Here is a 21,258-nt window from a genome sequence, read left to right on the forward strand (position 1 = left end):
GTAAGGGTTAGAATCCCTGTTTTACTGTTATCCTGTGCTCCATTAGAGAGATTTCCCCTCACTTCCTGTTCTGGGGTCAAAGTTTATTAGACAGGAAGTAGGGGAAAATCTGCAAAAGGGAAACAGACGACAATAATCCCTATTTTAAAAAGTTTTGGCTATAGATACACTTTAATGCACTTAGGTTCTTATATATATGAAATGCTATACCTTCTGATCACCGGGGAATGCAATCTATGCATTCATGAATGTCATAAAGGACTGATTTGTCATTGGTACAGTAGCCCTGCATTACACGGTTATAACAGATGATTACGGCCACTTACTATATCGTCGTGAAATATTGAGTGGGAACAAATCCATTGAATCTGCCCACTGGCTCTACTTTATAATGCCTTTGACTTTTATTTTTGGCATAGTTGGCAGGATACTTGTACACAATGCGAAAACGCAAGCAGATTTGGAAGAACAAAGGTGGCAACATTACACCTCAGTGGTATTAAGCTTATATTATGTATTATGGCACTTTAGATCAATTCCCAAAGCTGGAAATCGTCGATTTTTGGCACCCTGTCCACATTTCTGTCACTCTCTTAAGGCAGGACCTCGCATGCTACCAGGCTACTTTGAGATGCGTAAGCATGGAGTTTGGAATGATGGTAAAATTCTTAAAAAGGAACCCAAGGTTCCAAAATGAGCAAAAATAACAACTTAAAAAAGTGTTGCTAAATATTATTAAAATAATTATAATACATAACATATTAAAAAAAAGAGAAAGTGCCAGTGATGGGTTTGTGTAAAGAATGAGTTCAGGAGTGTGGAAGCATCAGTTGACCAGGGAAGGAGGTGGTAATGGGTCAAGCCAGCCATCCAACTCCTCCCTATGAAGCGATGATGGGTCAGTCCAGCCCCATCCCATTGAGCTGTCACAGAGGAGAATGCTTAGTTCAGTTCATCAGAAATCCTCTGAGTTAGCATGTCCATTCCTTTTTTCTTTCAGGTCTTTTGTTGAACATGGAAGTACTATGGGTGAGTCCAGCCCTCCCCGTGTGAAGCTATTATAGGTAGGTTTAGCCTCACATTGCAATAGTCCCCTATTGAAGATGAATGGATTTGTCTAAATGCCCTTCTTCGGCGTCTCCAAAAGGGAGGTGCAGTGGATTGATCCTCAAGTGTCCCCCAGAGTTTCTCCAGTACCTTCATTTTCTTCCTCAGTCTCCAGGAGTAAGTGTTTGGCATTGTAATCCTCCCCTCGTCCAGCTCGGGACAGTGCTTTTACCCAACGACGTTGAAATTCTTCAGTTTCGGGGCTGAAGAAGAAGCTGAGCTGGCTTTGGCTGATCTTGAAGACGTGTTTGCGATCGGAGCGTTCACACTGTTCTGTTGGGGTGACCTCAAAGCCGATTAAAGGGATACTCCTCTGAGCCTTTACATCCTGGGACAGAAAATAAATATTGAGTAACTGGACTCATAGACAGGAACCAGCTCCACAGCTAGATCTTCGCTACTAGTCCTTCCCAGGTAAACCATCTACATATAAAAACTGGAAGAACTAAAAATATTGCCTATAATAATGAGACTGTAAACGACACTATTATAATTCAGGATAGAAAATGGACGTTAAAACGGGATTGGTTGCGATGAACATGTTATGCTACATTCTACAAGGTTTCTTTTTATATTTGTTTGAGGCTAAAGCTGGATACACACTATACAATTATCTTTAGATTTTTTCCTTACAATTTACGAAAACCATAAAATATATGTCAAACCTAAACACTTTCAATTTGTATCCAATCAGGCAGGCCCTTGCACTACATAGTTGATGGTAATGCCCCATACACACGTGCAGATTATCTGCAGACTTTTGTCTGCAGACTTACCTTTTCTATGTAGTGCAAGGGCCTGCCGGATTGCATACAAATTGAAAGTGTTTAGGTTTGACCTCATATTATATGGTTTTGGTAAGTCTGCAGACAAAAGTCTGCAGATAATCTGCACGTGTGTATGGGGCATAAATCTAAAGGAAATCAAACAACAAAAGTTGTATAGTACATGGACATTTCGGGGTTTATTTACTAAAGCTAGAGAGGGCAAAATTAGTCACAATTCTGCAGAGAAACTAATCAGCTTCCAGGTTTTATTGCTTAACATTGATGAAACAAGCTGAGGTTAAAAGCTGATTTGTTTCCCTGCAGAATTGTGACTAATTTTGCCCCCTCTAGCTTTAGTAAATAAACCCCTTAGTATCTGTTATTGATTTTTGGAGGGTTCCTGTACTGTCTCCTCCTGTAAGCATATCCACAGTGTTAGACTGACAGCACTAATGTCATATAGAAGAGCATGACTGGATCAGAGCGCTCTCACTATCTCAATGTGAGTAGTGATGTTACTAGGAGGACTACAAGAAGTGAGAGGACTACAAGAAGATAGCAAAGAGACATAAAAAGTATTTCTATTAGACATATGTTAACATGATAAACATACCTGTGGCGCTCCATAGATGTACAGCACCAAGGGCTCATTCTGAGGGATGACAAACCAGCCTTTGTGCCAGCTCTTTGCTCCCTTCTCCATGTAATGCATGTAACTGCACAATATACTGTGCTCTGCTACTACCGACGCCTGTTTCTGTACAGATAGAAAAATAAATGGGATTTACATTTATTCCAAAAGTTAATGAAAAATACAAGCACATCTTTCCCAACTAGTTACTCTTGCTCCACACACATGCAAACCTGACTTAGGTTGACCAGTGCTGTGAGATTGCCGAAGAGAGATAGAGTAGGAAAGGCTTAAATCCCCTACTGGTTCATTTATTGCTGTCTGTGTATCATCTGGGATTATCTGGAAAAGGTGTCCCCATTTTAGGATTTGCCCTCGCCTCTTGTTCTGGGAGACAACTCTAAAACGTTTGGTTTCCTTTCCTTTTCTGTAACAGTGGCCATGAATCCCCCCAACAGCAATAAAAACTTGACAAAAGGGTCTGACCCTTCCCCACTCTATTCAAAACTAAAAATAAAGATTTTGTCTAGAGATACACTTTATAGAATAGAAGGGTTCCAACCAACATTTTTTATATTCATATATTCATAAATGCAACATTACAAAAATCCTTTTGTGATTAACCACTTGACCTCCTGCGTTATTTTAACTGACACTTGCGTGGTCATGAAATGCTGTACCCAAATAAAATGTATGTCATTTTTTCCCCTAATAAATAGAGCTTTCTTTTGGTGGTATTTGATCACCTCTGGGTTTTTTATTTTTTGCACTCTGAAAAAAAGACTGACAAATTTGAAAAAAAAACTAACAATATTTTTTACTTTCTGCTAAAAAACATATCCAAAAAAAAAAAAAAATCAAATTTCTTAACAAATTTAGGCCAATATGTATTCTGCTACATATTTTTGGTAAAAAAAAAAAATCCCAATAAGCGTATATTGATTGGTTTGTGCAAAAGTTATAGCGTCTACAAACTATGAGATATATAATGGAATTTTTATTATTTTTTTTTTATACTACTATTGGCGGCGATCAGCAACTTATAGCAGGACTGCGATATTGCGGCAGAAAATCGGACACTGACTGTCACTTTTGTCACTTTGTGGGAACCAGTGACACTAATACAGTGATCAGTGCTAAAAATATGCATTGTCACTGTACTAATGACACTGGCTGGGAAGGGGTTAAACATCTAGGGCGATCAACGGGTTAATTGTTTGCCTAGCCAGTGTTTTTGTGTACTTTGTGTGGTGCTTTCACTAAGGGATGTGATGGATTTGATTCCCTGCTTTGCTCTGCAAAGTTTACTTAGGCAGTGCTCAGACTAGCTTCTCTTCCTGACGATGATTGGGTACCGACTAAAGCTGATGTGCTGCACACGCGTCAAAAATCGGCAGGGAATTTTCGTCCGACGACCGATCTGCCGATTTTCGGCTTGTTAGTATGATGCTTCTGACAACTGATTCCCGACTTTTCGGCCGAAAAAAATCTGGTGTGCAGGCTATAAAATTTTTGTCTGCCGTCAAAACACGGCAGATTTTCGTGCAGTCAGTACAGATTTCGACAGGGAAAAATCTGATGAGCAAGTCTGGGCATGCTCAGTGAAGAAAGAACACAAAGAAAGCAAACCAACACATGACATCACTTCTGATGTAGAATTTTGTTGGGCGAGAAAATTCGTGTGCAGTCTAGGCACATTCCAACCAACAGACACCACTCTGGACAAAACATTGGTCGGCCGGCCGGCCGATAATCGTTGCGTGTCTACTAGGCTTCACATTCATTGTCCAGCACACATTGATCAGCCTCTGCTGTGACTAATCACAGCTGAAACAGTGTGCGGGCGCAACCTCTGGGCGGAAGTGCAGAATAACGTATATATCAATGATTCTGCACAGAACGGCCCTCCTGTAGCAGTAAAATACCCAAAGGTCATGTATGCCCCTCCATCCTAGATGCATACTTACATCGCAATTGTGCCTGTGGTCTCCAAGTTTGGTAAAGATTCAGGTCAGCAGATCTGTGTGCTGGCCATGCCTGATTAGTAACTTCTCTATGGAAGTTGGCTTATAGACCCCTAGGAGAGGCTACTGAACAGGCATGGCAAGTCAACAGAAAATCTGCTGTAAACACTGTAGGCACAACTGCAAAATGTGCAGCAGCAGCCTATAGTAGGTGGTGCCAGCTGGGTCCCAATCACAGCTGTGCTCCCTCCACAAACTTGCCAGCATCATGCCCTCAATATACTGTATGAGTGCCAAAGTTCACCATGAAGCAGTCTTATATTCCCCATATGCCAACCCCCGAAGACCCAACGTCCCTCATGTATGATAATAGTTGGTTCTGGACTTTTAGGATGGCATGAATTGTACAACACCTTATTCAGGTACACCTATGCACAGCTACTCTGTAACAGCCACAGTCCAGAGCAGATATAAACAGTATATACAATATAATCAAGTAATACCTCTAAGATGGATTTCCTGCGTTGAGGTGTGTGAGTGTTGTAAGCTGGGCTGAGCACAGAACCGTGTAGGGCAGTGTAACAGTCTACACACACACGGTTTGTCCGGTTGTTGTCATAGACCAGCCGAGCACGAAATTCTGAACACTTTCCACAAACCACCTGGAACACAAGAACAAGGAGGGTGATTAAGTTTGGCTGAGATGCAGGCACTGGAAATGGGAATTAAAGGAAACGTGCTATGTTTAATACAAGGCTGCCATCACTGACCTTCTAAAACTGCTTGTTGCCTGGCTGTCTCTGGATGTAAGCCATTGAAAGTGGATGTAAACCTCAGACATGAAATATGAACAAAGCATATCCCTCTATAGTGTGTACTCTTCTCAATCCAGAGCACTAAGTGCCATTTTTATCTGCTGCGCTGTTCCTCTGTTATCTGCATGAGTCGCTTCTGACAAGTTTTCCTGACACCAAGATAAACAAGGTGATGGGGAGGGATCTGTAGCACACAGTCTGTAAATGAAAGCCTCAGCGCTGTTCCTGTGTAGTGTGTGTGTGGGGGGGGGGGGCTCTCCTCTCTGAGCTCTGCAGTGTGTAATTTCAACTTTTCAACTCTCTGCCCCTCTCTGACAGCTCAGACAAGCTTTATAAATTCTGGACTTTGGATGGCTGTAGAGCACAGGTGTCAAACACAAGGCTCGGGGGCCGAATCTGGCCCGCCAGGCCATTTCACGTGGCCCTCGCACCTCTCCTGGGCTGAGGCACCCACTTCTCCTGTCCACCCCCTTGTCCCAGCAAGATCCAGCACTTCTCTATGAATCTACCCTGGTCTCAGCATTCAGCAAACTCCGGCAGCTGACTCCTGCCCTCCTCTGGTCCTCCTCCAGATCCTACACTTTATGCTTCCCAGCTCCGCACCCAGCTTCTTCCTGGAAGCAGCACAAGGTAATGGGGGTGCGCTGTGATATAAGGGAGGGTTGGGGACTCTTAACTTCTGATGGTGGGGGGCTCTTGACATCTGATGTAAGGGGGAGGGGGTGGGGTGCTTTGGACATTTAGTCTTACAGATACAACCGGCCCTTTGAGGGGAACCATATTGTTGATTAGGGGCGCAATGCAATTGAGTTTGACACCCCTGCTGTAGAGGATAGATGACTGCAGATAAATAGGTACAACTTACGTAGGAGATTTGTTTAATCTCTTTGTATCACCTGAGATCAGTCACTTCACTGAGTATATGTAAGGGTTTACAACCACTTTAAGTTCTAGAGATGAGAATCTGGGGCTATTAGATATGACGTTGGGAAGGAGTGAAAGGATCAGCATTATCACTTCACTTTAAAACCTCATGCCTTATAACAAGCCTTTAACATCCACCTCAAACACAGCCCGTAAAGTGATACTAAAGTCTGTTGTACTTACCTGATCCTCCTCCTCTTGGGTCCCTCACCGGTGCTACAAGCAGCTTGCTATGGGGTCACCTGATCCGAGCCACAGTTCCGTGTGTCCATTCAGACACAGGGCCGCGGCTCGGCCCAGCCCCCCTCTCTCTCCTCATTTTGCTCATTGACTTTGACTTTGATTGACAGCAGTGGGAGCCAATAGAGCAGCAATGCTGTCTCAGCCAATCAGGAGGGAGAGTCCCAGACAGCCAAGTCTTTCATGCAACATCGCTGGATCGAGATGGGGCTCAGGGAAGTATTACAGGGGCTGCTGCAAACAGAAGGTTTTTATCTTAATGAATAGAGTACATTAAGATGAAAAAACCTTCTGCCTTTAGAACCACTTTAACTTGTCCCTTAAAGTCCTACTCCAGTCAAAAGGTTTTACAACATATTTATTTTTGGATAGAGCATGGCAGGTTGAGATTTTCTGCCAGATTTTAGTTGTTGTCAATAGTTTTGGGCTCCAAAGCTATTGGTGTGGCTATAATTTTGTTATGTTGATTCGTTTCGGAATGTGTTTAGTTTTTGTTTTGTTTATTCGTTTTTTAACAAATTCCAAATTCCAAATTTTCCTAACGATTTAAATTTGGATCGGTCGAAAAATGATCGACTGATTCAAATTCTGTTTGAATAATAGCTGGTTGTTAAGGGAAGCCAGCCAACGTGTTCTTAACCACTTCAGCTTCGGAAGGTTTACCCCCTTAATGACCATTTTTTTGCGATACGGCACTGCATTGCTTTAACTGACAATTGCGCAGTTAGGCGACGCTGTACCCAAAAAAATTGATGTATTTTTTCCCCACAATTAGAGCTTTCTTTTGGTGGTATTTGATCACCTCTGCGGTTTTTATTTTTTGCACTATAAACAAAAAAAGACCAACAATTTGGAAAAAAAAAATGTAAAAAATCAAAATTTTTCATCAATTTAGGCCAATATGTATTCTGCTACATATTTTTGGTAAAAAAAAATCCTAATAAGTAGATTTTGATTGGTTTGAATAAAAGTTATAGCGTCTACAAACTATGGGATAGATTTATGGCATTTCTTTTTTTTTATTGTTTTTACTTTAATGGCGGCGATCAGCGATTTTTAGCAGGACTGTGACATTGCGGCGGACAAACCTGACACTAAGTGACACTTTTTTGGGGACCAGTGACACCAATACAGTGATCAGTGCTAAAAAAAAAATGCACTGTTACTGTAGAAATTACACTGGCAGGGAAGGGGTTAACACTAGGGGTGATCAAGGGGTTAAGTGAGCTCCTGGTAAATGCTTTCTATCTGTGTGGGGGATGGATGTGCTAGAGGAAAAGAGAGATCTGTGTTTCAGCTTACATAGGCAGACAGCCGTTCTGTCATTCTCCTGCATGATTGCGGATGGCGGGCGGCCGCTTGACTGGCTAGCAAGAACCCCTGCACAAGATCACATACCTATACATGATTTTGCGCAGCTGGGCCACCCTGCCGCAGTATATATGCGGTGGGTGGTCTGGAATTGGTTAACTGATGACTCATCAGCTGTCACTGGCTTCCCGAGCCTAATATGGATTAGGGCTGGGGGGGGGGGACACCGTGCTGTTTTTTTTTTCAGAATTTTCTATTGCTGGCATTCTTTTGTTTACATTTCAGCTCTCAGCGAGGAAGCCTGCTGACAGCTGATGAGTCATCGGTTGTTAAGGACACGCCGCCTGGCTTCCCGGCCCACTCCTTAACAACCAGCTATTCGTCACACAGAATTCGAAGCGGTCAATCACTTTTCGACCAAACCGAATTTGAATCGTTCTGAAAATTTGGAATTTGTTAGAAAAAGATTAAACAAATTTCACTGAAATTCATTACTATTTCATTCAGAGATTTAGAATTTACATTATGACCGAAAAGTCTTCTCCTGATACCCTATTTGCTCAGGTGAATAAAAAAAGATGAGATTGTATAGGAAGCAGGTGAAATAATAAAGTCAATGGATTGAAAGAGCCAGAAAGAACATGATCATCAATAGACCATCAAGCAAAGAAACAGAATTAAAAGGTCACTGGTTTGAGAGGGAAATAGGCATTCGGAGGGGAAGAAAGTCAGAACAAAAGGATTGAATGGAAAAAAAGACTGGTAGAGGAAAATGAGAACAAAAGAAGGGAATGCGTGAACCAATATGAAAAGAACAATAAAATAGGTTAAAAAGCATGAATCTAAAAGAAATAAACAGCAAATCCAATTATACAGTAAATATGGAACAACAGCAACATCAGCGAAGTTGATAAGAAAAAGAATAAGCTATAGAGAGGACAATATAAGTGGACAAGAATGCAGCACGGGGTAAAGAAAAAAAGACTGAACAGCTAGAGAGCAGAAGAAAATATAAAGAAGTAGCGAGGAAAGAGGATAGATGCCCACAGTCTCCAAGGAACGTAAAATAGAAAGAAGTTTTTACAAATGACCCCACAGAAAGGAACGTTGGTAGAGGATACAAAGTAAATAAGATATACTTACATGGCCACAGGCTTTGCAGTGGTGCCTCCTTTTGGTTATAGAGTTAAAAGCTTCTTGGCATTTCATGCACATGGTTACTTCCTTCTCCCTGATTGGCGTTGGCGCTCGCTTACCCAGGTCTGTGTTCTGTAAGAAGGAATTAAAGGTATCAGAAAGACCATGTGTGGTTTTCAAGGGCCAATAGTTGTAACAGGCCAGCAGAGAGGACCAAGCAAATGACATTTATGTCCCCAAATCTATGATCCACTGCATGGAAAGTCTTAAGCTGGTCATCCATGTAGAAAAATTTGAGCAGTAGGTCGGCCCTCTTGCCTGAGATGAAAATCGAAGGAGCTGGGGGAAAAACTGTTGGCCACACTGCGACTACATTCAATCAAATGCAGCCAGCAGGGGGATTCCTCCTTCCATTCTGTTTAGGGTGGATGGGGGAATCAGCAGATTGCTCTGCGGGGCTGAAAAGGAAATTTCACAATGTATCGCCAGCTTTAGTCTAAATAGGTTCTAGGCTCTGCCGTCTGCAGTTTTGTGGCCCATCACAAGATGTTGGAAAGACGTAAGATAATGATGGAATCTCTGCCATCGGTCACAGGTGTCCAACTGGGACGTGCATCTCCCCTAAGATTCACAGAACCCCAATTTGCAGAGTTGTGTGGAATTGCTGTGTAACATATTCCTAAAAATGTGTGATATTAATGTTGTTATTGTGTTAGGATTAATTATACCATGTGTATGACCCTCAAACTCCTTTTGAATTCCCATTGGAATTGATCATGTTAGCGTATCGCCACTATGTGGCACTAACAGGACATTTTTGAGATCGCTTAAAGACGTTTTGCATTTTTTTTTTTAAATGGTAATTTCTTGGGTTAATTTAATATTAATATTGTAGAAATAAATCCTTTTTTAGTTCTGCTGTGTGTTTTCTTACTCTGGACTTCCATTTGAGGTTTGATTGTATCCCGGCAGACTATCCAAAATGAGGTTTGGTTAATGCATTAATTCCTCAATGGAATCCAAAGCCAGGCTTGGCTAACACCCAAAGCGAGGCTTGGTTATGTAGGTGCATACTGTATATATTGACTGATAATATCAGATCAGATATATAAATCAGATATATTGACTTTTGGTTTGTTTATGAATTGGACACTTTTTATTTATTGATTGATTTATGAGTTAGATATTTAAATATTTATTTAGATATCAGATTTTTTAGGCTCTCCGTTCACATGTAGGCGTTTTTGGGGAGTTTTTCTGCTCTAGGATCAGCTCTCAAAACGCCCAACAAGACAAATCCTATTCATTTCAATCGCCCCTGTTCACATCTGAGCGTTTTGATGCTGTATACAAAACGCCCAACGCTCAAAAAAGTACATGAGCTTCTTTTTGGGCAGATTACAGGCGTTTTCCATTGGTCTCTATTCAATCTAAAAACGCCTGCACAAAAATCGCGGTAAAATCGCGGTAAAAATCGCGCGAAAACGCTACGCTCAGGTGTGAATGTAGCCTTAAGCGCAACATGTTTTAACATCTTCCTAGACACCGCTGAATTGTCAGGCCCTTTTCTAGGAATTCAAGCTGTTTCTTACCGGTGAATTGGGGGGAGTTTCTTCGTCTTCTCGATGAGAGGAATTAAGCAGTTTGAACTGCTCTGCTGTCTGCTCATGACAACTCATGGTAGCTTCAATAGCCTACAAGTAAAAGACACAATGACAGTCACTAGTCACCCACTGTACTGTACTATCCTCTTTCTGGGTTATCTAATCAACTAACAATGATATGCAAAACATACCTTGCAACAAATCAGAGTTCATTCACATCAGTGAGGGGAAAAATAAAACTGGGTGCTTTTGTATTACATTATAAGCTTGTGTTACCTTCTATAACTATATATATATATATATATATATATATATATATATATATATATATATATGTATATGTATATAATGTTTCTCACCAGTAGGAATACAGAATATTATAGAATATGTGTTATTAGGGTCTCCCCCTCAGATTTATACCATGTTTTACTGCAGCTTAGGTAAATTATGTATATTAATCTCTCTGGTAAAGGGCACACATCTGCTAGTGTTGTATAATATGTATATATACATATATATATATATATATATATATATATATATATATATATATATATATATATATATACACTGTATTTCTTGAAGATAACTTGACTAATTACTTGTTCCCTCTATGTTAAAGTAGTAATAAACTCAATTTTTTCTTTTTTTTACCCTACAGGTAACCTTATAATAAATCCTATAGTAAATGTGAACCGTTTAGAAGATATTCTAGTAAGCAGCAGCCAGTGACATCACATACCCGTGCTGTTCCTTCAGAGCTCTGCGCTGTGGCATGCGCGAGAGTGATGTCATTGCGGCTCGGCCATTCAAGCGGCCGCAGCTCGCAAACCTGGAAAGGAAGCTGTAGGGGGAAATCTTTTTTTTTTTTTTTCAAGTTTACTACTGCTTTCACTGGGAAGTAATGGGAATATCTTGTTGCTGGAACAGCCAAGTCAACTTGGCAACAACAACGCAAAACTGAATGAAGAGTTCACCTCTAAATTTGATTAATACATTTTTAAACTTACAAACATTGGAATATAATTTCTTACCTGAATCCACTCCTTTTTATCTTCTTCGGTTCTAAATAAAATGAATAAATTAAAAAAGATTTTTATTTATAGTTGTAGTTTTCACTCAGATATTCGCTTTGTGGATATTGCTAAATAAAAGCATGGGGGATGGGGGGCGGGGGATAGGCCCATAGATTTTAGGAAGGACTTTTTAAATTTTCAATGAATTACCAGAAAGACTATAAGTGCAGCTCCTGTCTATTTTTTTTCTAAAAATGTTCCTCATCCAGTGTTAAACAAAATTGCAGTTCAGGCTGCAATACTCACCTATAATCTAGAGCGGTCCCTCACAGTACCTCTCCTCTATTACATGATGTCCCCAGTAGGAAGATACCTCTCCCTAACCCCTACTTTCCACCTTCATACTCAAACCTCAGGGTTGGCCAAAACCCATCGCATTCCTATCTGGGAAACTTAGGCCGCCCATACTTTAGTCATTTTTTTTTGTTCAACCAGCAGGTTGAAAGGAAAAAAAAACAGATTCCCCATCCACATATTTGAGGTGGATGGAGGAATCACTCCTGTTGAGCCTTTGTATTATGACAGCAGGAAGGCATCCCCGCCGTCATAATACACTCATCGGCACTGCCAGCTATAGCTGGTGGCAGTAACTGTGCGGAACTTTTCCAGCAGTTTCCAATTTTTCTAAATTTTTACACACCCTTTTCTGTACAACCAGCCTGCCCTTACATGTATTCGTGGTCCCTGCTGAACCGGACGAATATCGATCCATGTATGGCTGGCTTTACACAACCTTTTTTACTGAGCCTGGACAACCCATAGTTTGTTTCTCACCACTATGTACCTTCCACCATCTTATGCTGGCTTAAATGTTCTTTATTAGCCCCAGTGTGGGCAGTACTGTCGTTAACCTTTACCTTAAAATATGAATAAAACTAAAAAAACTGAAAAAAGTGCAGACTAATCTGTGCTGCCATAAGAGAGAGATCTCGGTGGTGGGGTCCAAGACAACAGTAGGAACCCATTACAATGCCTAATTATTAAAGTGGACCTTTGAGTAACTTATTCAGAAACAGTATATTTATTTCAAGAAAACCTCTACCTCTTATCATTAAAGCAGAACTTCATCTAGGCAGAGATGTCATTAATCTGCTGCAGGAAGATGGAAACATTTCCTTACTCTCTCTTACCCCTGTGTTCACTTAGATTGATACTTTATATGCCTATTATATGGTAATCCTGGATGATTCCTAAACAAAAATGACACCATGTTTCTGGCGGAGAAAATAAGATAAAAGCACTATGACCTCTAGAGAGGGAATAAATACCTGAAGTGTAAACCTTAGCATGCATGCTGCACCTAATGTGAACAATATAGCTGAAGCTAGGACCACTTTAAAAGTCTGAAGATTCAGCTGCCTACAATGTTATGCATAGAATACCTGGCCTGGAGCTCCAGGGATCGCTGTTTTCCAGACACTAGAAAGGTTCTTGTCAGATTAGGGCTGCTGCTGTGTTTCAGCTGAGATGGAGTGAAAGGAAAATAATAAATTCTTTATCACGTACAAACCAAGTTTTTATTTGTGCTGTAAGTTTGGCTTAAACAATTAAGTGCTACTTGTCACTCACCTCCATCCCATCTACGTCAATCCTGGCTCGCACACTGTACTTCTGACCAATCAGACGCAGTTTCGGGACACAGTAGAGCAGGCGATCATTGAACTGTAAAACAATTAAACATGGTATATGGTGTGTTCATTTACTATGGTTCTAATTTGGGGTCATGGGTTGTTTTATCACATTGGTCAAGGAACAGCAAACTGCAGATGTTTGAATATGTGCAGCAGTGATTCTCAACCAGGGGTCCATGAAACCCTAGGGTTCCCCCAGAGGTTTTAAGGGGTTCCTTGACCTATGGCTGATCGACCTCTCATCTCATGGTGCCTGAACAGTTCGAGCCAAAGCCACAGCAGAACACCAATAATCTTTTTGGCATTCTCTATAGTTTGGAATTCTAACCAGCAGTCTAATAAGGGTTGCATTATTCCCCCTGACCATCAATGTAAGAGACTTTTTTTCCCACTGACCCCCAATGAATTGATTTTAGAAGGAATTCCCGAGATCTGAAAATTGTTTCACGGGTTTCTCTGGAGGAAAAAAGTTGAGAAAGGCTGATATAAAGGGACATTACCCCAGCTGAAAGACAAAAAGATCGGGGCAGTTTTCCCAACTGCTTTTCTCTCATATCTTATAACACAGACATTGTGAGTATGGGAACATGCACTTGCAGGGATGTCACAGCCAGATGACATAGCCGATGCTCCCAATAGACATTAATGGGACTTCCCACATGCAGATGTACGTAACACCTGTGTATTCCGTGTGGACAAACAAGGCCCTTGCACAGGTGTATGCTTAGAGAAGAACTCTGGGATACCAGCAAAAATCAACTATTAGTACACCTACCTATATAAAGCAATAAACACTTGGGTTTATAAATATATTATTCACAGTTTAGGAGAAATGTCTAATACAATATTTATGATGTTATGGCTGTAATTAAAAAAAATGCCAGCTTCTGCCTCCTCTTCTCTAAATGCTCCCATAGCAAGCCGCTTGCTATGGGGGCACTTGCGCGGGCTTAATCCCAAGCCACACCGTGGGCATCTATTGACACACACAGTGACGCTCAGTCCCACTCCCCACTCTCTGCTCACAAGATTTGATTGACAGTAGCAAGTGCCAATGGCTCCTGCTGCTGCTGAGCCTTCTGTGAGAAGAGGGGAGAGATGGGCACAGCACTGGATTGAGATCGAGCTCAGGTATGTATATCAGAGGTGGCAGGGTGGAGTTGACATATAACGTTTTTTTACCCTAATACAGAGAATGCATTAAAGTAAAAAAACGTTTACCTTTATAACCACATAAAAAAAACTATATCAAGGAATTGCATATAAAGCACCTGCCAAAACACATTCATGAACCAGAATTTGTAATATTTTACATTGTATTAATCACTTGTGCAGACACATACAGCATCTTGTATATGTGGTCAGCCATTTCAGGTAAAGGCTGGAATTACAAGAAAGGATGTAAGCTGTATATTGGCACATATATTTTTTTGGATATTGAATTATATGCCAAAAACACCCATTTCTGATAAGCTGCTGAAACTTACCAGAATGAGGTATCTGTCCTGGGTGGTCCCATTCTTTGCAGACAGTTTCAGGATGTGTCCCTCTTTTATGAGCTCATTAGTGGGGCTGACAATATCCTCTTCACCACCTAACAGCTCATAGACTTTGAGAAGTTTATGCATCCTCTCCTGCAGAATTAAAAAACAAGAGTCAAATAACCCTGAATAACAAAATGTTCAATAATAAAGGTACCAAATATACAGTATATCTAGCAATAAATGATATATTTGTTATTACCATTTTCCTGATGGCTGCATTTGAGTGTTCAGCCGCTGTTGCTATTAGGTCCAAAGACTCTGAAAGATAAAAAAGTATAGTGTATTGTTATCGTAACATAGCAGACTCTATTGCTATAATTTACTGTATTGTATAATGGGAATAGTGAGGAAAAATGTCCTATACCCTTGTACTACCTGTAGGGCCAACTTTCCCTCCCTGGAGCCTGTAGGCACACAGCCTGTTCATTACTGGAACCTGTCTGCACACAGACTTTCCGTTGCTAGAGCCTGTAGGCACACATACTTTCCATCACTAGAGCCTGTAGGCACACAGACTTTCCATCACATAGAGCCTGTAGGCACACAGACTTTCCACTTCTAGATCATGTAGGCTCAGAGACTTTTCATCACTAAAGCCTTTAGGCACACAGACTTTCCATCACTAAAGCGTTTAGGCTCACAGACTTTCCATCACTAGAGCCTGTAGGCTCACAGACTTTCCATCACTAAAGCGTTTAGGCACACAGACTTTCCATCACTGGATCCTGTAGGCTCACAGACTTTCCATCACTAGAGCCTGTAGGCTCACAGACTTTCCATCACTAGAGCCTGTAGGCTCACAGACTTTCCATCACTAGAGCCTGTAGGCTCACAGATTTTCCATCACTAGAGCCTGCAGGCTCACAGGCTGTCTATCACTGGAACCTGTGGGCATACAGACTGTTCATCACTAGAGCCTGTGGGTTAACAGATTTTCAATTACTAGAGCCCGTAGGCTAACAGGCTGTCCCTCACTGGAGCCTGTAGGCACACAGGCTTTCCATTACTAGACCCTTTAGGCACACAGACTTTTCATTGCTAGAGCCTGTAGGCACACGGACTTTCCATTGCTAGATCCTGTAGGTTTACAGACTTTCCATCCCTAAAGCCTGTAGGCACACAGACTTGTTATCACTAGATCCTGTAGGCTCACAGGCTGTCCATCACTGGAAACTGTAAGCATACAGACTGTTCTTCACTAGAGCCATGGGGCCATCCACATGGTAATCTCATACATTTACTATGGAGATGCCCAAAACGTAAGCATTACTAGCAGGGGGTTATCTCCACTTTAAATGATTCATATTTTCCTAACCCTTAAACCTACTTTATGTATCCTGGGATATGTTGATTCCAATACATTGGACTCAAAGGTAATTGTTGCAGTTCTAAGATCTCTTTTTAGTGCATGAAAACAAATTGCTTCACGATGGGTATCCTCTATTTCGCTATCAGTAAATGAGTGAAAATCTGAAGTGAATAAATATATTTTGTTTGAGAAACAGACGTACCTCTCTCGCTATTCTCTACATAAGTTTGCTGCAATATGGTCTAGCCTCTAGTTGGATAAATACGATGGGCCTGTCTATTACTCTTTGTTGAGAAAGTTGCTTTTGTTGTTACTTGTGGGATATTTATTACTTTGCCAAGTATGTTAGAGGGGTACAGGTGCCACATTTATATATTTTTTAAATGGTAACTTGTGGGCTTAGTGCTGTATTTTTTGTTTTGTGTTTTGTTTTGCTTTTTTTGCTATTTTGTTTACATTTTCTATTTTTAATAAATTTTTCTGTGTGTGTCTCAGCGCCGGTTTACACTGCAGCGACGCTACTTCGCACCGCAACCTCCGAGGTCGCGGTGCGAGCAGCGCGCCGCTACATCGGAGCGGCCGCCACGGACTTCATAACATTGAAGTCTATGGCGGTCGCCTCCGGGTCGCCCCAAAGAAGCTCCGGACCCTTTTTCTAGGTCGGAGCGACTTGTGTCGCTCCTATTAGAACGGGTCCGCAGCTTCCCTATGGGAAGCGACCTGCGGCGACCTGTGAGGCGACCAGGTCGCCTCACAGGTCGCCCTAGTGTGAACTGGCAGTCAGTTGTTCTGTACTTGTAAAGAAAAACATTTCTTAAGAAATTTGATTTAAGAAAAACAAACATATTTTCAATTACTAGAGCCTGTAAGCTAACAGGCTGTCCATCGCAGGAGCTTGTAGGCACACAGACTTTCCATCACTGATACCTGTAGACACACATTGGTTGATTTACTAAAGATAAATAGACTGTGTACTTTGCAAGTGCAGTTGTACTAGTTTCCCTGGAGTTTAGTGAATGCAAAGCTCTTTTGATTTCGATCATCCAATCATGTGCAAGCAAAAATACAGGGTTTTTTTTTCTATTTTCCTTGCATTTGATTGAGTATTCTTAACAAAGTGATGCTTCACCACATTTACTAAGCGCTGATGAAAATTTGCAAAAGGGCACAGTCTATTTGCCTTTAGTAAATTAACCCCACAGATTTTTTTTATCACTGGTGCATCTAGGCACACAGGCTTTTCTTTCTCTGGAACTTAAAGATACAAAGACTGTCCATGGTTGAAACGTGTAGGCACACAAACTTTCCATCACTGAAGTCTGTAGGCAAACAAATTGTGTTTTAAAGAGCAGTTATGAACTTCCTGTCGGCTTGGGCAAGTTCAGTTAATTTCTTCTGATCTCTCTAGTTTTTAAAGAGTTGTTATCCACAGACATGACACTCACTGAATATATTTCTAACATGAATTGATCCCAGATGGTGCATGACCCACGATTGCCATCATCCCATATAGCTATAAGAAAAGATAACACAAATGTGTTGTTCTCCTCTAGAGGGTGGGATTTTTAAGGCAATCAGAATTGAAAAGAAAAAAATATAAATTATGTAAAAAGGAATATTTATTAATACAAAATTGATAAAAAGGACAATATACAGAACATGAATAGCTCACATAGCCTCACCCCAATCCCATGGTCAACAATGGAAAGGACCAAAGTCGGTCATAATATATTTCTTACCATTCCCTGTAAACTCTAGATAGTGTAGTGTATAAATTTCCTAGGAAGACAACCTCCATGTCTGACTTCAACAATCAAACGGAGTCTCCTGAATATGTCTAAATGATTTGTGTTGTGTATTAGGCCTTGTTCACACGGGGTGTATCAATCAAGTGCCTGTACAGGATCCAAAGGTGTTCCGTGCATTTGTTGTGTCCCAGTTGATTTGAACTGCCTGTACGTGGATGCATGGAAAACCTGGGCATTCTGTGCAGGCAAAGACGGCCCTTGCACAGGTGTACACATTGATACAGCCCATTTGAATGAGGCCTTAAATTGGAAGTTCACCCTAGAATTACTCTGCCCCCAAAAAAAACACCCATACAACACATTCACCTTGATGATTGCATAGCATCATGAGTGGCACTATGAGTTGCACTGTAATGTTAGTAAATAGCTGTCATTTTCTAATGTTGATTGCTGGACAAAGGGGGTACAGACAGAAGTCAAACATGGTGGTATACATTTATCAAGGTAAATGTCTTATATGACTGTTTAATGTTCATACAGTATTTCTAGAAGAACTCATACTTTAAGTTGCAGTGACATAATTCAGTATTTGGATATCTGCAATAAAATATATCCAATGCCAAAAATCTTTTTTTGGATAGAGTGGTGAGGAAACCTAAAACCTCTGACAGTTTTCAATGGCTGTCTGTGGCCTTAGATAGGGAAATTCAACATTTCAACATTCACCATTGTCTCCGGGACAGAAATGTATTGAAGAAGTTATTGAGGGGAAATCTTTCAATGTTCTGGCGACAACTTTCCAAAAGGGCATTGCCGTACTTCGAACCGACTTCGACAGGGGGACACAGATCGCAAAAAAACCAACAGGTGTTTTTTTTTTGTTTAATTTTAGAGAATAGAAAATATAAAATAAAGGGCTATTTCACAAAAAAATGTCATACTCACAGGGGTTTAACCATTCCCTATTTCAGTCATTCTGGGCCAGGGTTCTGTGGAACACTAGGTACCTCCGAAGGTTGCTAGGGGTTCCTGAGGCTTATTTGATGGTGTCTACATAGGTTGGGACCCAATGCCACTTAGCAGTGTCAGCTGCACAACACCAATGATCTCCTTAGCTGTCTGTATGGAGGGCGTTCTTCCCACTGACCTTGAATGCCCCCCAATGAATGACCCCCAACATATAGGTTTTAGCAGGGTTCCCAGAAAACTGAAAATTATTTTCCTCTGGGACAAATATAGTATAAAGGAATATTTCACAATAAATGTCATGCTGACAGGGGTTTAACCATTCCGCATTCAAGTCATTCTCAATCAGGGTGCTATGGAACATCAGGTTACCTCCAAAGGATTCTAGGGGTTCCTGTGGCTGATTGAACTCCCATTTGATGGTTTCTACATAGCTTTGGACCAATGCCACTTAGCAAAGTGAACTGTACAACACCAATAATCTTCTTAGCTGTCTGTAATAAGGCATTGTTCCCACTGGCCACAATTGCCCCCAGCAAATTGATTTCAGCAGGGTTCCCAGAGTCCTGAAAATCATTTCAAGGGTTCCTCTGGGACAATGAGGTTGAGAAAATATATCCCATTCAATTCAAAATGAAAAAAGTTTTGGCTTTAAATATACTTTACCAAGCAGGTATATCTAATAAAATAGCTACTGTGTGAGTGTGAGTTATGAATAGAAAATGTGGAAAAGGTGACCTTTGTAAGATAATAACATTTATTTGGTTGGTTGGTCATGTGAAAGAGATTCAGACAGTCGCCAAGCCCTGTCCTACATGATTTGTAATGCAATAATCCTGAACAATACATTTTTCCTCCATTATATTCTCCCCCGATAGCATCACCTACTCTCTGCATCGTTGCGGTCTCTGGAATCCTCCGGCAGTTTCTGGAGATAATCCTTCAGAAGCAACTCATAACGAGGAATCCGCTGGACAGGCTCCAGCATGTGGTGCTGTAATGTCAGGTTACCGCAGGCCTCCTCCTTCTGAAACACAATGAAAATATCTGCTGAGGAAGGAATGTATAAACACCTGGACTTTAAACATTGTCTACAGCTATGTCTCTCATTATGTGTCCTGCCAAGCTGCTTTACAATAAAATTACAAAACAAAGGGCCAATGATACTTTTGTATACATAGGAAAAGCTAAAGGGGCCCCACTGGGAAGTTTTGAATTTTTGGCCCCTGTTCTGTTCAACAAAATCACCTATTTCAGTTTCCAATATCACTGAGTTAGCTGATCAATATGTTGTTGGAAATTCATTTTTTCTATGGGTTTGTAACAATATTGGCCCTGGTCAATATAACTTGCAATTTTTATATGTTTTTAAGCAGATGTTTTGCATCGCCTTAGTTTTCACTATATTTATAAAATTTTAATTTTACAAAAATAATAAGTAAAGTTGAACTACAGTCAGGGATAAAAAAGAAACCAATTAAGGCAGTTATGCACTCTGTGTCTTCCCCTGCACTGCAGCACTCAGATGGGGAGAGGAAAGGGCAGCATTTGCAGCCAATCAAGCATGCTGCCATGCACATGTGCTAACAATAGTGGCATCACAATAGCCCTAGCAACCCATGCAGCTGCTATAAGGGCCTGAGGGAGCCCCATTAGGGAACATGCTAAAGCCTAGGTTTAGTTAAACATTTTTTTTAACTTTGCACAAGGGCATTGCTTGCAATCACTGTGAAGTGTCCCTTGTGCTGATGGCTGTTGCTTAACTTGAAATCAGAAATCCTCAGACCACCCCTCCTCTACCCCTGCAAGGGTAATCTTCCAGTGTTGTGGACGGTAACAGGGCCGAGCGATCTGTGACAGGCAGGTATCAAGAGTGCTGACTGTGCCCACCCTTTTCACCCCCACCGCTACTCATGGAAACTGTATTATAGCTTCCATGAATGAATAGCGCTCTATAGATAGAGGAGGTGAACCGCCAGCCAGGGCCAGACCTAGCCAATCTGATGTAAGGGGGTAAAAAAAAGCAGGGGGCATAATGTCACTGTGTGTGAGTCACTGAAAGTCTGTCACACAGTGTCATTTCCTCTTTTACATCAGGAGTCCCCATCAGAATCCCTCTATATTCATAGTCCTCCTTTACATCAGGTTCCCATCAAAGTGCCTCCTTACATCAAGGTCCCTATCAGAGTGCCCCCTTACATCAGGGTTGCCACCAGAGTGCCCCCCCATCAGAGTGCCACTTTAATTCTGGGTCCCCATTAGAGTGCCCTCTTACATCAAGTGTCCTCATTAGATTCCCCCTTACATATAACCAGTAATCCTCATCAGAGTGCCCGTTCACATCAGGTATCCCCATCAGATTGCCATCTTACATCAGGTGTACCTATCTGAGTGCCCCTTACATCAGGTGGATAGAAAACTCTGGCCTAAATTAGCGCTGTGCCATCATCTCTAATATACATGGAGCGTCGACCTTGCTCCTCC

At 41.2% G+C, this 21,258-nt stretch overlaps 1 protein-coding gene across 2 annotated transcripts in view; it reads right to left on the reverse strand.

Moving 5' to 3' along the window:
- Positions 1-717: 717 nt before the first annotated feature.
- The window catches only part of FGD1 (FYVE, RhoGEF and PH domain containing 1), a 283,074-nt gene continuing 262,533 nt past the window's right edge, over positions 718-21,258 (reverse strand). For both annotated transcript variants that reach the window (XM_082264429.1, XM_082264430.1), the window contains exons 8-18: positions 19,663-19,801; positions 14,951-15,009; positions 14,695-14,841; positions 13,146-13,238; positions 12,959-13,038; positions 11,535-11,565; positions 10,489-10,590; positions 8,903-9,028; positions 4,973-5,131; positions 2,488-2,631; positions 718-1,435 (exon numbers count right to left, since the gene is read on the reverse strand). In XM_082264429.1, the coding sequence (XP_082120555.1) occupies positions 1,169-1,435; positions 2,488-2,631; positions 4,973-5,131; positions 8,903-9,028; positions 10,489-10,590; positions 11,535-11,565; positions 12,959-13,038; positions 13,146-13,238; positions 14,695-14,841; positions 14,951-15,009; positions 19,663-19,801 (1,347 nt within the window). In that variant the 3' untranslated portion in view covers positions 718-1,168. The remainder of the gene's footprint in view (positions 1,436-2,487; positions 2,632-4,972; positions 5,132-8,902; positions 9,029-10,488; positions 10,591-11,534; positions 11,566-12,958; positions 13,039-13,145; positions 13,239-14,694; positions 14,842-14,950; positions 15,010-19,662; positions 19,802-21,258) is intronic.

Source organism: Pelophylax lessonae (genome assembly GCF_965119305.1).
Source record: "Pelophylax lessonae genome assembly, chromosome: 7".
Taxonomy (NCBI): domain Eukaryota; kingdom Metazoa; phylum Chordata; class Amphibia; order Anura; family Ranidae; genus Pelophylax; species Pelophylax lessonae.